Here is a 16,239-nt window from a genome sequence, read left to right as displayed (position 1 = left end):
AATTTACAATTTCAAGGAAGAAACGGAGCGGCGATCATGGCAGGTCAAACAGCGGGTATAGCTATATTATATTTGCTGTTTTAAACGCGCAGATTGTACGCGCTCCGTGATTTTTTTTAAAGATTTTTGTTTAGTAATAAAATTGTTTTATCGAGTTAGACATGTCAAAATACTCTACAACTGGTCTATCCATTCTAGTAAAACTATTGAATTATGCGAGATAGTTATGCGTTTTGAATTGCTAACTAGTCCTTTCTAGGTTAGTCAGCCTTAATTTTACCGCAGTTTGTGTATAAATAAATTACGAATGATTAGAAGATGTATTTAAGTTAATTTTTGCATATCCTACTAGACACGGAATGTATCGTCTTAGATGCAAAACGATATGTAGAAAAAAATGCCACGCTAAATGATCCAAGCACAGACACCGCTTAGTTTCAGACTTATTACCAAAATAACCGTTGTTGTAATTTTCAAATGCTTGTTGAGGTTCTTGTGGTTTGCTCAAACGTTGTAACTGATTATGTGTTACCATTTTAGGAGATGTTTATAATACTTAAAATTACTCGATTCAATTTTCATGAAGAAAATTAATAATTCAATTCCCAATTCTTTTGCATCATATGTCGTGGAAGTATCGATTCAATTCACAATTCTTTGCAAAACACACCGACTCAGTTTTATAGCTAACCTAACTTTAATGACTCGATTCAATTCTCTCAAAAAGCCAAATCAGTTCTCTATCAATTCTTACACAAAATTAACTAGGGCAAGACATATATTAAAATGACAGTAACCCTCAATTGTTACTTTAGCTACATGCATTTACTCAATTTTGACTATTTGTATAACAAATATCAACTATTTAACTACGGATTTCATTTCTTTTTTGGTGGAATTAAGTCATGCTTACCGTTTTTTGCTGGTATATACTCGGTATTTTTCTTGTAAAAGCAGACTTTCTGTCATATAACTCCGATCAACCAAAAAATTAAGAATCGGCAATTGGAAAATCAAGAGTGTTTAATATTTTTGTAGTTGAGTGAAACCAGACTGCAAAAGAAAAATGGTATCATTTTGCAGTTTGACCAACACGCAAACACACATTATTTAATATAAAAATGTAGTAGTAAAATACAGTCAAACATGGATAATTCAAACTTCTCGGGACCGAGTGAAAGTGTTTGAGTTATCAAGGTGTTAAGTTATCAGAGCACTGTCATAAGTCCTTGTATTTATTAGTAGATACACGTACATATACAAACTATAATGTAAATCAAAGGCATGAATGGCTTGTTTCAAATTAAATGCTTCTAATGTAAAGTTTAAAACCTTTTTATCAAAAAGTATAGGAGATTTTTCTATCACTTGAGATTGGTTTGTTGTTTGAGGTGATGTTATTGCCAGGACGTTTTTTAGATTAAAATTGGCAAAACTTGATCGTTGTTGAAATGCTTAGAAGAAAAGGCATATTTTTCTTTTGAGCGTATTAACCGAGATCAATTTTGCCGATTTTTCTTGAAGTTTATGCAAAGGTCACCTCATTTTTCAATGCTTCCGAAAGGCGATCGCTAAGCGGATGTTTGGTAAAAATCAAATTTCACCAAACCTTTAGAAAAGTCGTTGACGAAAATATTTTGCCGATGATGGTAATAACGACGCCTACAAACTCCTAAAAGTTGGGGTTCGTCTCTATGGCTTGAAATAAAGTGGTATTCTAAAGCGATAACAACTGTCTCGGTAGCCGTTGGGCAACAAATTGTTCGAGTTAACGAAGTTGAGGTCGAGTTATTTGAAGCAATTTATCATTGCGTGGGAACGAACCAAACAAAACCGTTCGAGTTAGCCATGTGTTTGAGCTGTCCGAGGGTGAGTTATCCATGTTTGACTGTATGTTCAGTCCAGTGTGGAAGAATTTCACTAGCATAAGTATGTTTAGGTCATTGTTTACAGTATTTCTTTTCATCTTGAACCAAAAATTTAAAACCACGATTTTATGCTGTTTTGTGGGTAAAGGAAAAGCTGTATAAATGTAGCCTAACTGGTATGGTTTTTTAACAAAACGATAACCTAACTTGATAACCTAAATTTATTGAGTCAAAATTTTGGGTGGATCTGGTAATACTGAGCAGTGATGAATGCTTTCGTATAGGTACAAAGGCAAGTCGTTATAAAGGCTTTTCGGTAGAATGAACGATATTTGCGACCAGCTTATAAATAAGCTTGTTTTCAGCTTGGTGCAAACCATAGAGCTATACTATATAGACCAATAAAATATACTCAGTGATATCGAAGTCTTTTAAAAACGTGTGTGGCTTGCAACATGGGACTGCACTGACATCTTCATTTTAGTGCACATTAAGTAACAGATTGTGTTACATTGGACATCGCTGTTTGTGATGGATTTTCCGTCAACGCGGTAATTATGACGAGAAGGATTAGTGCATTTTGACTCGAGTCATTTTGCTTACTTAAAATATAAAATTGAGTCAATTCTTCTATGGTGACAGTGAAGACTCAATTCAATTCTTACTGATAGGATGCTCCGAGTCGATACAATTATACAATAGGTAAAAGATAAGATACAAGAAAATCGATTATTTTCCATTCATTTGTGAGATGAGCCTTGAGGCTTTCTTGAGCAAACATGTTAACTCGAGTGCCCATCTCTAACCATTTTATAGGACTATATTTTGTACATGCTCACATATTAACAAAGTTTTCAAGTACAGTAGCCTTTCGCCATATGATTTTAATTTGCTCTAGTGTTGGCATTGTAAGATGAAAATGTTCTATTGGGGGATATCTAATGCAAACTCCCCTGGTAAAAACATGAAAAATGTACTGCACAAAGATGAGTAACAAAATAGTATGTTAAAATTAGTAACTATAGTTACCTAGTCAATTTAGGTATTATGATCTGCAATAAATGTAACATTTCAATGTACTGTAGGGAGTTCTTACCTTCGAGACAGACGTATAACATAAACATCGAATTTTGCTTAAATGCAAATTTAGCTTACTAAACACAAACTTTAAAGGTTGACTTGCAACAAAATTCACATTACAGCTATTTGGTATGAAAAGGTTCACCATGTCTTACTCTCCTGTGATGTAGGTGCAAAATATGTGGAAATGTGATTACAATCTCTTGAAAGCTCAAAAACGAACAGTTAATTGCAGCCATCACGAAAACGCCGAAGGTTGGATTCGATGTTGTTTAAGGAAATTCAGGTTTTTATCACGGTAAATAGTTTCAGCAACTTGGCATGCAAAATTCTATTGTTTTAGTTTTTGCAATATCTAAGAATAAATCAGTTAAAAGTCACTAATCATTTTTTAGGTTTGCTAGTTTGTAGAGCATTGCAGTAACAACATGAACATTGTGGGGCTATCCACAATGAAGCACAATTGCCTACAATTATATATGTTGCCTGCATTGGTAAATAAGTTCTATACATTTATGTGTACGTATTCTTGTAAATAGTTATCTAGAAGTTAGCCATTGTAATGTTATCATTACTATAATTATTGATTGATTAATTAATAATAATTATTAAAATTTATATAATAAATATGTCAAAAACTATTTAATTGTTAAAAGTTGATATTAAGAATGTGGTTTACATATAACTTGTCGCCACTTGCCTTATCGAGTTCATTGCTGATGTGATATCTATGAGGGAATGTATACTTCATTAGGGCAAAAGCTTCATTTCACCAAAATTGATTGAAAATGTGACCACATCTCTTTTAGATACATTATATGTATATGTATGTACATGAAGCGCTTGTTTATAAATCATTATTTTAGAGTTGCAAGTTTTTACATTTTCAAGAATGTTCAATAAGTTGGATTATGTAAAAAACTGATGAAAGGTTATGTTCTAAATGACAAAGGGCAAACAACCGATTATAAAATGTTTATTCACAGATATGCTTTGTATAAAATGGTACATTGAATCATAAAACTGGCTAGTACATAATTTAAATCATTATTTACTACAGTTGTTTGAGTAGACTTGTTTATTATCATTAAAAATAATAATCTTTATACCGTTTGCAGCGATCTCAGACAGTTTTTTCAGTCATTCTTTCGAGTATTGCAAATTTATTGTTCTTTCAGTTTAATTATAAAAGTAGTTCTAAATGAAAAAGTAAAATCTTGAGTATTAATCCAAATTATTCATCAAAAACATTCAAGATGTAATAAGGCATTAATCCCTTGAAATAAAAGTTTTCATTTTTGGATGTTTTCAAATTATTAAAGCAATCTTAATAGTTAAAAATTTTTGGCATTTGGCAAGAACATTTCATTCTGTAAAACAGTTGACTTGGTGTGTTTTAGTACATGTTAACTTTGTTTATTTGGAGACAAATAACAAATAGTTTTAAAAAGTTACTTTTGTTTAGTGAATAATTAGTTTCTAAAAATGTAATGCGCTGCTTTGGAGGGGCTCAGTTATCGTAAAACCTATATTTGAACGCCATGGCGCTCTATTTTTTGACATTCTATAGTGGCATTCTATTAAAGCTGGTATCAAATAGTGTCACGCAGTATTTTTCTACTAGCTCGTCAGAATTTCGGGCAGATAAATTTAACCTTTTTACGGACTAATGTCGTAAAATGGTTAAATGTAATAGGCGATGCTAATGTCACCTATACTTTGCACTGTCCTTCGGGCGAATCAACATTATGGCTATCGGCATTTTTGCTAAACTGTTTTTCATATACGTCGAAGTATCAGACTGAGTTAAGCAAGGAGCTACTTTGATTATAAATTATTAATGGGATACAGTTATTTATTATTTTGATAGTGTCGCTCGCTTTCAAAGTTTTAAAGAAAAAACTAAAGCTTGAGAGTTGAAAAACTAGTATGACGTTTTAAAGTTTCAAATACGTTTTCAAGTTGGAATACGCCATAACAATGCTTGCTATTACATAGTACGGTGTCCCTTAAGAGTATTCTCATCGTTCATTAAAATGTTTTAAAGCCTACAGGTAAGATTGTTAACTACATAGAAGTCGAATCTGAAAACAATGGATAAGACTTAGACCTTATTGACTTCGAATCCGAGTGTAGTTCTGATGAGTCAGGTCCACCATTACTAAAGTCATGACAACCACTACAGCATCAACAAAAGAATTAATTGTTATTGATGTAATCGAGTCATTATCAGTACCATTTCGTGGACGCTTTTCTACTGATCATCTTTTTTGAGGGTTCATATAGATCAAAGTGGCGGTCAAATACAGATGACAATTAATTAAAGGCTACTGCTGTATTTTCAACCTTTATACAGTGGCATTCTATTAGAGGTCGCGTTCAAATAGATGTAGCATTCACATAGAGGTTTTACAGTATACTAATGCAGTAATATATTTATAATAATTGCGCAGTCTTCATTAGCTACAAATGCTCAAAAATTTCTGTTTTTTCTAACCTTCACCGAAACTCATCTGATTTAACTCAAGCAGTTTGGGAATGTCATTATCTACATGTATAATTGCTAAAACAATCTTGGACTGGATTTCCGTAAAACTCGTCTTTAGTTATCTTCATCGATCAAGCTGAAAGATAGCTAATCTTTTTGCAATGTGTGCTGCACTAATTAATACTCTATTCTCATAACATGAAAGGTCACAGTCCAGTATGATAAGTGATCACGCCAGAACCATCGGGTTAAAGATATCCTGTTCAATTGTTTAGCAATACAGTTTTGTTTTCGCAAGCTGATACAGGCCGATAATACGCCTTCATGTCTTCTGAAATAGTGTTTGATTCAATGAGCATAATTTTTTATCTGTTGAATGGATTTCTCTTAGGTTTTGTTAGTACATTCATAAGCTATCCTATCTTGTGAATGCTTTACTTTGTTGCAGCAGCTTTTGACAACGCTTCTTTAATTTCCTTCAATGCAACAAATTACCAATTCTGACAAATAATTTTTTCACCAGCAAGGTAACATTTTGGACCTTCATTAGCACTAAAGAGGTTGTCGCTGATCAAAAATCATTAAAAAGAGCTCATATTTTGAGCAACATCATATTTTGGCAATAAGTTAACACCTCCAGCCAAGTTTTTTATTCAATAAACTATTAAAAACCTGTGACGTTGCCTATTCAAGGCAAGGTCCTTTTTAATAAACAGTGATAGTGAAATAAAAAAGTTCAAGTTCTGCTATATATTAAATCTAATCAAACTGTCGCAAAACATTGCCATCGCAATGAAATTACATAACTTCTGTTATATCTTATTTAATTGTTGTATGATTCCATTATAACAAATGAACAAGGTGAATTAACTGATAGTCGAAAGATGAATAGACTATTGCATTCACTGGTAATTTATTAGTCACTCATAACAGTCCAGTTCTAATACATAACTCATGTTCGTGTTGTTTCAAGTGTTCATCAGTCATGCCTGTGTTGTTTTGTTTTGAACGTATATCCAGTGCGCAAAGAACTTTTTTATTTTTACTGTACGTATTGTAAAGGAATTTGCCAGCCTTCACTTGGCACAATCTAGACTAATAAATAAAGAGAAGAGAGTGCGTGTAGTTTCATTCAGCTTTTTATTATCGAAGGAAATTTCACTAGCCGAGGAGTGTACGGCTATCTGCTCTGCTCAACTAAGTGGACGCGCTCCTTTATATACAATAATATCAACTGTTCCGGCTAATGGCAAACGGTAAGAACACCGGCTAACAAGGTGAATAAATAGGACCGCTAATGCGTTGGTATGACAACAATATAAGTGACGATAAGTGATAGCATAACGAGTGAAACAACGATATAATAAAAGGACAACACATACAATAAAATAAGACAACAACGATAAGTGATGATAGCATAACGAGTAAAACAACGATATAATAAAAAGGACAACACATACAATAAATAAGAAATGCAGTGTCATGGCCCGGCGTCCGCCACAGTATTCTCTCCATTTTATTAAATGTTTTTTCATTACAAACCATTACAGGTTACTTATACAAACCTTAAACATATTTATATAAACCTTCAATATACTTATATAGGCCTTAAACAAATTATAATACAAAATATAGCACTGAAGCAACTTACGAACGATCGTTCGGAACGTAACTCGTTCGTAAGTTGGGGAGCGTCTGTAATCAGGGAAAAGACAGTAACTGTTGTGGAAAATTGTCACTTAGTGATGGCCCTGAAAAGGTTCCCATCGTGGAGTGATTTTTAAGCTGACTGCTCAAAAGGTAAACTACATATTAGTTCAAGCGTATTAGCTTTTCTCAAGTTTTTAAGAAGATTTGTAAATTGAAACTGTACAAGTGTGATGGCCATCTCATCATTTGAAGTGATTTTTTCTGATTAATATACTTATACTAATGAATTTTACTGAACCTCTTTTATTCGTTACATCAACTTTTCTCCGTCAATTAAATGACAAACTTATGCAATAATAGGTTTACTATCTGGCTAAAGGGTTAGCTGTACAGATTGTTGTCTTGAGACCAGCACGGTACTTTTTTTTGGAAGCGCTTTTGCATCATGAGTGTTTGTCTCGTTAACTAGTTCTGTTGGTAATGCACATGCTTTTTGCAATTTGGAAAGTTGCTGAAAATAATGTGCTAGCTATTGCAAAAATATTTCTGCGGCTGGTAGAATACGTAAAGGATAGTTTAGCATAACACAGAAATGTAACATAATTGACTGATGAATGACCGTCGTAGGCATTATTACAAATAGTGTGTATGAAACTTATCAGAATCTCAACTATTGGCTCAATATTTATTCCCAAATATTGATGCCTTTGAAGATTCTTTTGCCTAGCCAACCCTTGACTGCTCAACTTATAGGTAGTCATTTGAGTACTTTGTTAAGTCATCGTTATATTCATCTTTGCAGTTGTTCCAAGAAACTTTGTGCTATTAGAAGAACTGGAGGCAGGTCAAAAAGGTGTTGGCGATGGTACAATTTCATGGGGCCTCGAGAGTGATGATGATAACACATTAACAAATTGGACTGGTACAATAATTGGTCCACCTAGAGTAAGTTGGCTTTTGTCTAAGGTGATCCTGCTGATTTAGAGTACAAGTATGGGAACTCTGCTACAATTGATTGACATTCTTACTATGAAATAGCTGCTTGTGTTCTGTGCAGCTATTTCTATAATAAAATCTGTTTGATCAGAATGATATGTTTGATTAGAAAGCTTACTGATGTTCTGAGTTCCGAGTTCTGTAAGTTGAACAAAAATATCCGCTGTGATTGGACAGGTTCTTAATTGTCATACATTAAAGCAAATCACATTTTAAGTAAGTTTTGTGTCTGATATAGCTTTAATTCTTCTTTGGATTTTTTAAAAAGTTGTTTAAAGTGATGCAGGTGTCTTTACTACGTCTGTTTCAGTTAAAACCATTGTTAAGCCTTTTTAAGCATGATCAGCTATGTGAATTTGACAATATGTATTTTTGCATTATTTGAATGCGGTATTGAAGCATTGCGTTAAATTATAATCTAACATATCATTTCACAGCTTTTTTTCATCATATAATCTGTTTATATTGTTGTTTATTACAGACCCCTTATGAGAACCGAATTTATACATTAAAAATAACTTGTGGTCCTCATTATCCGGATAGAGCACCAACGGTTAGATTTAGGACAAAGGTTAATATGTGTGGTATTGACAGCAATGGACAGGTAATTACCATTATCTTCTTTTGATTATAGTTTTGGTTAAAGGTTAACTGACAGCTCGAAATATCATTGCATTAACAGTGGCAGTGAACATTACAAATTGGTGTTTAAATAATATTTTGGTGTAATTTCGACCATGTATCAGGCGCTCTACATTCAAAATGGTAAAATAAAAATTTATTTGATCCTGCGATCATTAGTGATTTTTATTCTGATCAGTATAAAAAATAATTCAGATGATATAAGTGATGTAAACTTTTAGGTCTTTTGAATGCACAGACAAAAGTGATCGTTATGGTAGCTCGCACAGCTACGATGTAGCGGTGGACTCTACCGAAAGGAATGCTTTCAAGCATTTCATACAGGGACAACTGTACATAGTTGTTGCTTTTTTGTAGTAGTACGTATGTAACTGAATGTTTATGTACAAAATATTTTTTTAATAGAAATAAATTTTAGTTTGAGCTATGCATGTTCATAAAATACCAATTTTATTGAATTTTCAAAAATAAATTACACGATTTTCGGGTGTTTTTGCGAGGTTTTAACCCAGCCAAAGGGTTAATATTTGCTTCGCAAATTATAGCACTAATTAGCTTCGCAAATTATCTAAAGACTTGTAAAGCAACACCCAAGAATTTTTTATTCAGCTGTTGTTGCAGCCTCTGTGGGGGTTTACAGTTGGCCCTAATTAAAATTGGCCCCGTTAGTCCGGCTGGTTAGTCCAGCTGTCGGATAAGACGGACAAATTTAAGCATAAGTAAATAATCAAAGTTTGGTTAAGTTTAAGCGTTTCATAATCGGTATCTAATAGTTAGCAAATTTATAAAAATGTAAAAAACACTTGTCTATTGGAGCTGTTGATTTAGATTACTTACACGAGTGAAATATTTTTCAATCACTTTGTTTGTGCACTGTTCGACTTTCATGACGGTGAATTATGATTTATAAATATGCTATAAAATTGCGATGCAAGTTTGAGAAAGTAACTTATTTATTATTCCGTAAATAATACTTTACGAGAATGGAGATTTTTTATTTTTACAAATCATTTGTTGTCACAGGAATTGTCTAATCTTCGTTGCTGTTTTTAAGGATTTTTGCAGTTTGGAATTTTTTTTCTTATTGACAGGATAGGTTAAGTATATAACATACAGCATAGTGTACAGTATATAGTGCAATGTATATAGGTCATAATTATGTGATTTTCCGATATAGACTTATTTGTAGGCACAATGATTCAAGCAGACAGTCGGCTAAACTGCACCACCCATTAGTTTATTTTAACAAAGGTTGACTGTTTTGGGTCACATTTGAGGTAGCTGTGTATGTTCTACAAATTGAGCGTGTAATTGCTCATAGTTGAATAAATATGGAGTGATGTTTCAATTATTAGCAACTGCACTAAATATAAAATATTGTTTCTTGATAAACAGTGCTGGACTTGATTTACTTGGTGTATTGGAAATTTAGTATTGCTTTGTGAAGTTTTAGACAAGACTGTATTTGTGTAAGCTCGGTATGATTCATTGCTGGGAGACAACTCTAGCGCTATAAAGGTTTTCTTATGTTGATAGGAGGCATTGGGTGCTTTCGTGTTCCCTATCTGTAGCGGCTACATAATTGAGATACACTCGAGGCATTCGCATTCAAACGCCTCACAATTGTATGAGAAGTTCTTTGGGTTTTCTTTGATTGGGGTTCATGGTGATATGCAATATCTCTAAAAGCCACGGCCTGAGATCTTTAAAAATAGTTGATGAATTTTGGGTTATGGTAACCAACTGCTCGATTTATAACAATGTTAAAAATGTTTTATTGGAGTCGCTAAAAAAGGTATATGAAAAATATTATTAAATTTTTGGAAAAGCATAGAATTGAACGAATGCTTATTGCGTTGCCCACTCCAGGAGTTTTGTTTTTCGGAATGTTGCCTTGCGTGCCCGTGATATTACACTTAAAGAATCTGAAGCCACTATAAATTATCTATTTGGAATATTAATTTGACATGAAGAAAATAATTCTCACTTTACTGCAGGTGACATGGATTTGTGGTATTCTTATAAGCCTAGTGACTACAAAGCCGTTGTTATTATCATGCCCATTGTTGGTTTATTATTTTTAGATAAAAGAAGGTAAAGATTTTCCCATGTATTCAGGATGGCGCCGTAATTATACTATTAAAGAACTTTTAGGAGAGGTTCGAAAAAATATGGCATCATCAGCCAATAAAAAGTTATCACAACCACCAGAAGGTTCCTTTTACTAGCAGTTGTAAGTATTAGGAAGGCTCTGATACCTCAATGCGCACCCTGTGCTATCTCTTTAGAAGGTATTCTTTGGAATCATCACCCACTTATCCGGAGAATTTTTCTTATGGCCATATCAAGTTTGGAAGATTGTGAATAGGTCTCTTATTTTTCTAAAATGCTAAATATACAATAAATACAGTCATAAGCTCTGAAGCCATGTCGTAGTTTATCTCTGTGTTAGTCCATAACTCATAGTTATTTTCCAAGCCATTGGGCTACGGTAACCTTGACCTGCATGTTGCTGTTTTATATTATAGTTGTCAAGCGGAATGGCCGATTATCATTTGATCAACTGTGTATCTATTGTGAGGCAAGATGTCACAATAGATATCATTACAGTTTAGATAAAAAAGGGCTGGTCGGACGAAAGCCTGAGTTTTAATTTGTCCTCTCAAAAATCACTGTAGAAGCTTAATACTTGGTTGTATAATGTACTTGTACTAATAAAGTAATATATACAATAAAAATATTTAATAAATATTATAATATTAATGATATATAATGTAATTGTACTATATAAATTAAGAGTATTGTGCCATGATATAGCTCAACAATGCTGTCATAAGTTAATCCAATCGTTTGGACAACTGACAGAATTCTAGTTGTTTTCTTTTGTTTTGCTTGTTCCTTTGATGGTGTTTTTTGTTTCAGTGCACTTAATTTACTGTGCTAAAATCTAAAGGTGTGGCCACACGTGCTAAAATCTAAAGATGTGGTCACATGTGCGAAAATTTTCAGAAGTTGCAACTGATTAGAAAGGGTGTCATCTCCCGCAATCTAATCGATTGCATCGTATTGGCTATGTTGAATTGCAGTGGTATTTTTCTTGCGTGTCGTTACGAGTCTCGAATTATACCAATCACGGAAGCTGCTAAAATAGCGCTCACTAATAATTGGTTTGTTCAATTGAAAGTGTTTCATCTACAATTTTGGTGTGCGTTCACAGCTTTGACAATTTTGTGAGTTTTGGCAAAATATTCTCGTGTTTTTCGTAGATTTCATAATTTCGACCAAAACTTCTAAAAATTTCAGCTTTGTCGGGCAATATTTTAAGAATGGCTAGCCAACAGCAGGCTAGTTACAGCTTTTCATGTAAGGTTGGTCAGAGACCTCTGAAGTGGTGTCATCATGGGACGCACGTTATCCTATGACATTATCAACACAAATCTGCAGAGTTTATAGAAATTCACTATTTATAGAAAAGTTAGCTTAGCAACTTGTATGAAATAATTAAACTGGCTGGCTATGCCTTTACTATGACCTCACAGTTCCTAAAGCCCCACTAATCAGTTACCACCGTCTTTATGGCCTCACCGATTAGCTACCCTATTGCTGGCCCAATCTGTCATTGTTACCAGAATAGCTCCACCATAAGTTTGTTATACACTATTTATGATCCATCTCCAGCATTTGCGGACATCGTTTTAGTGGACTTTATAAATCAGGTGAAATGTCGTCTCACAAAATTTGCTCGCTTGCATTGAGTCTATTTAATTTTCCACAATGTATTTATCCTTCCACACGGATAAATGTCATTTTATATTCCATGACACCAACATACTGCATCCACCATCGTATGTTTCAGTTTAGGAACTTTCTGTTATTGTAACTTACAATTCACTATCCTGACTCCTCTGCCATGCTTTTAGGTTATCAACTTTTAAAACACGTTTTTTCTACTTGCTCCATAGTTCCTGATTTTGTCTTCTCATTTTTCTGTTTGTTTGTTTTTAGCATGTCAAGAAAAACATCATTTTGTTGATCCGTTACCAATGCCAATACTGTTCTACTTACAATGTCTAATTGCATTTATCATCTTTGCAGGTTTGAGTATGCCTGCCATCTTGCTAGGACAACATTAAAGAAGGCAGCTTCATAAGCTCGTGCGAAGATATTCTTATAGTGGGTAAATGCGATGAGTTCGCATTGCTACCTTTCATTAGCACGTGTTAGTATATATACTTATATAAAATCTTTTCTTTGTATTTTCTCAAATCGGGTGGTAATACGAATTAAATGGAACAATGCCTAGCTGCTTATTAGATTAATACACTTGTCTTATTGTTGATCTTTATGTATGAAGCAGCTTGCTTCAGTTAAAAGCGTTTGAATATTTGTAAATAAAGGTCTACAATCAATACTAGTGTGAAGTTCTTTTGGATTTTCTTCTGAATAGCCCTTTATTGATGTATATATTGTAAAAGTAAATTGGTTAAATACAGTTCAATAGAAATAGCAATTCAGTGAATGAAAGAACGACAGTCAAAACCATATATAAAGATTCATGAAAACCTTGAGCATTAATTTGTTTGCTGCCTGTTCTCATATCCAAGAAAACTACCATGGCTTCTCAATGTTCTCAAACGCTTAACTCACTCCCTTTATGAACCAGTTTCAGGAATACCGCTTAAAACATGTCTTTGAAATAGTTCAAACATTTTCAACAGACTTCAGTGATGGACTCGACAAAGATCTGTTTTACATGTACATGTCTGGTTGTAAAGGTGAGTGGACTGCTTGCGGCTGGTCCATGTTGAATGCCAAGCTAGCTGTACATGGTGTGTAGGAAGGAGAAGTGTCTGTGATAGGTCCGAGGATCTGGGCATTATGTGTAAGACAGGGCCTGTGGTAGAACTATGCTGAATGTCAGGCTATCTGTCATTGGTATATCTGGGAGTAAAATTCCTGTGTCAGGTGCACATAAAACATTAGTTTTCCTCTGCTGGATACGAGTATGGGAGGGTGGAATACCTGAATCGGGTTCATAGGAAATGTGAGGCAATACATACCTAATGCATAAGAGTAGAATACTTGGGTAGTCGAACGCTTTCTGTATTTTGTGTACAACTGGAGTGTCTGTGGTGGGCCACAGCTGAATATCAGTAGTACGATAAGGTAGGTGGTTCAATAAGTAAAACATCATTGACTTCATAGAAATGCTATTTAGATACCACAATAGTGCTTGGAGCACAATTCAACTGCAGGCTTTGGCTATCTCTGCAAGTAAAGACAACTCCTAACAATCACCTTTATTCTTGTGGTCACGTAACTAAGATGGCCACCCTTGAACATATATAGTGTACATAGTTCATGGAGTAGCGTACTTGTGATAGGCAATGTTGACTGTCAGTCACTCCAATTACATGTATATATATATGTATATACAGTCATTTGCAAAAGTTTAAGACCACCTTTGATTTTTCCGAAAAATTACGATTTTCGGTATTACACCAAATTTTTTCTTTTTTGTTTACGCTATGGTGCAAGTTAGAGAATACATAGTCTATACTGTGCAACAGTTACTCCAAATGCTGCTAATGTCAATATTTTGTATGTCGTCCCTCATTTTCTATTATAGCTTTAAGTCTCCTTGGCGTGCTCTCAATAAGTTTTTTACAATAGTCATCGGTGATCTCAGTTATCAAACTGTCCTAATTGCTTCATATACAGCTTAAGCATTTGGGGCTGCTCTTTTGCTTATTTGTCCTTGACTTTGCTTCACAGATTCTCAATCAGGTTGAGATCTGGGCTGTTACCTGGCCAAGCAAGAACTTCGACTTTCATCTTTTTCAGATAATCTATCACCAATCTGTTCAATCTGTGGCAAGGTGCTCCATCATGCATAAAGACAATGCATTCACGTACTTCATATATAAAGCTATTATATTGTGTTCAAAAAGTTTTTTTTCCTTCTCACCATTCATAGTGATGTTTTTATCTAAAAAGTACCAGCCTGCAGTCTCTTTGACGAACATCGTGTTCCATGCCATATGACTCGGTGCATGTTTCATTCTTATGACAGCTTTATCTGTCATCAAAGCAAGTTACTACTGGTCTACAAACGTGTCTCTTGCGTAATTTAAACTACAACAAATTAGACATCTTAGAATATCACGTTTGACCAGTCTTGAATGGTCCAGTGGCTCTACCTCTTGGTTACAAATATTTTGGCTCTAGCAGTCGGTGCCAAGGCCTGTTTTTACCCATTTTCACCATGTTGTTTAAATTAATATTTGCCACAAAACTGAGCCAAAAATTAAGTAAAGCATCAATCTTTATGCTTGGCAATAAAGAACCGACTTAAGGAGCGACTGATAGGGTTACAAGAACAACCGAGGAGATTAACTGAAGCCAGCAGCTAGTAACATCCTTTCATAGAAAATTTTTTCAAATTTACCAAGTGGTCTTAAACTTTTGCAAATGACTGTAGCACTTTATTGGCATGAATTTCATGCCAATTCATGTACTTTATGTATGAACTTCATTTGCGTGACTATGACTATATTTTTCTTATGAATAAAACTTTCTAACCACTCATGATAAGGTTGGTCAGTCTTTTCTGTTCATCAAGTTAATGGCTAAAAAATGACTACATAATATGGCCATGATACATTGAGAAAATATCCATAGTTGCGAAAACTACCATACAACTTCAGTTTTAAAAATCTTTACCAACAGAATGCCACAACCTACAACAACATGAAATCAACATAACTGCAATAGCAACACACTGCAATATACAAACCACTATCCAGTGAACAATGCAAAGCTTTGTTTGCGCCCATACCTTTGCAGCTAAGCAAAGGTATGGGTGCTGAAACGTTGCAATTTGCTTTAGCCAAGGTTTCAGCATTTCGCCAGTAGCTGAAAAATTAGTATAGCAGCAAGCGAGACTTGTTATTCCTTGAAGATCAGGTTTACACATTTCAATATTAATAAACTCTTGTTCTTGGCTAGAAAGTCGTTGCTGATAAACAAGATGTTGAGATGCACAGCAGCCGTAAGCACCAAAACTAGGAATTTAAGCCTTTCACCAATGAATCCGGTCTATCTATAGAACATATTATTCAGTGTATGAAAATTAAATATAAAAGAACCATAAAAATTTCAATTATCCCCAAGTGCAGGAATTCTTTGTCATATCATATTATGTAACTCTAAGGCTGGCACCATCACTGCAATTGTCCACACTGTTACATAATCTCTAGTAATTATGTTTGCAAATCCCTTGCAAACTATATTGCACTTAGCTTGCTCTCCGCCTACATATGAGTATATAGTACCTTTTGGATAGAAAGGCCCCATTCAACTCTTTGTTGTAGTATTTATATTACCAGTATTCATTCTTTGTGGCAAGAGTTAGTCTCTGGTGGAAGAAACTGTTATTTTCATAGCCTGTGTACATCCTTTCATTGTGCAAACATTAGATGTATTTGTAGCTCTTTCTCGCAATTCATCTTATTT

The 16,239-nt window shown here is 34.2% G+C and overlaps 1 protein-coding gene across 2 annotated transcripts; it reads left to right on the top strand.

The window, feature by feature from the left end:
- The first annotated feature begins 4 nt into the window (after positions 1 to 4).
- LOC137389732 (ubiquitin-conjugating enzyme E2 variant 2-like) lies at positions 5 to 13,135 on the top strand. 2 transcript variants are annotated; one of them, XM_068075813.1, is made up of 5 exons: positions 5 to 55; positions 7,889 to 8,031; positions 8,564 to 8,686; positions 10,809 to 10,957; positions 12,820 to 13,135. In XM_068075813.1, exons 1-4 carry the CDS (start codon positions 37 to 39, stop codon positions 10,950 to 10,952), a joined length of 429 nt encoding a protein of 142 aa, XP_067931914.1. In that variant the 5' UTR covers positions 5 to 36; the 3' UTR covers positions 10,953 to 10,957; positions 12,820 to 13,135. The 2 variants fall into 2 exon arrangements, with proteins under 2 accessions (XP_067931914.1, XP_067931915.1); XM_068075814.1 differs by having other exon boundaries at positions 13 to 43.
- Positions 13,136 to 16,239: the final 3,104 nt, after the last annotated feature.

The sequence above is a fragment of the Watersipora subatra genome, chromosome 3 (assembly GCF_963576615.1).
Source record: "Watersipora subatra chromosome 3, tzWatSuba1.1, whole genome shotgun sequence".
Taxonomy (NCBI): domain Eukaryota; kingdom Metazoa; phylum Bryozoa; class Gymnolaemata; order Cheilostomatida; family Watersiporidae; genus Watersipora; species Watersipora subatra.
The sequence above is the reverse complement of the archived record's forward strand: the minus strand, read 5'-3'. Positions and strand labels throughout refer to the sequence as shown.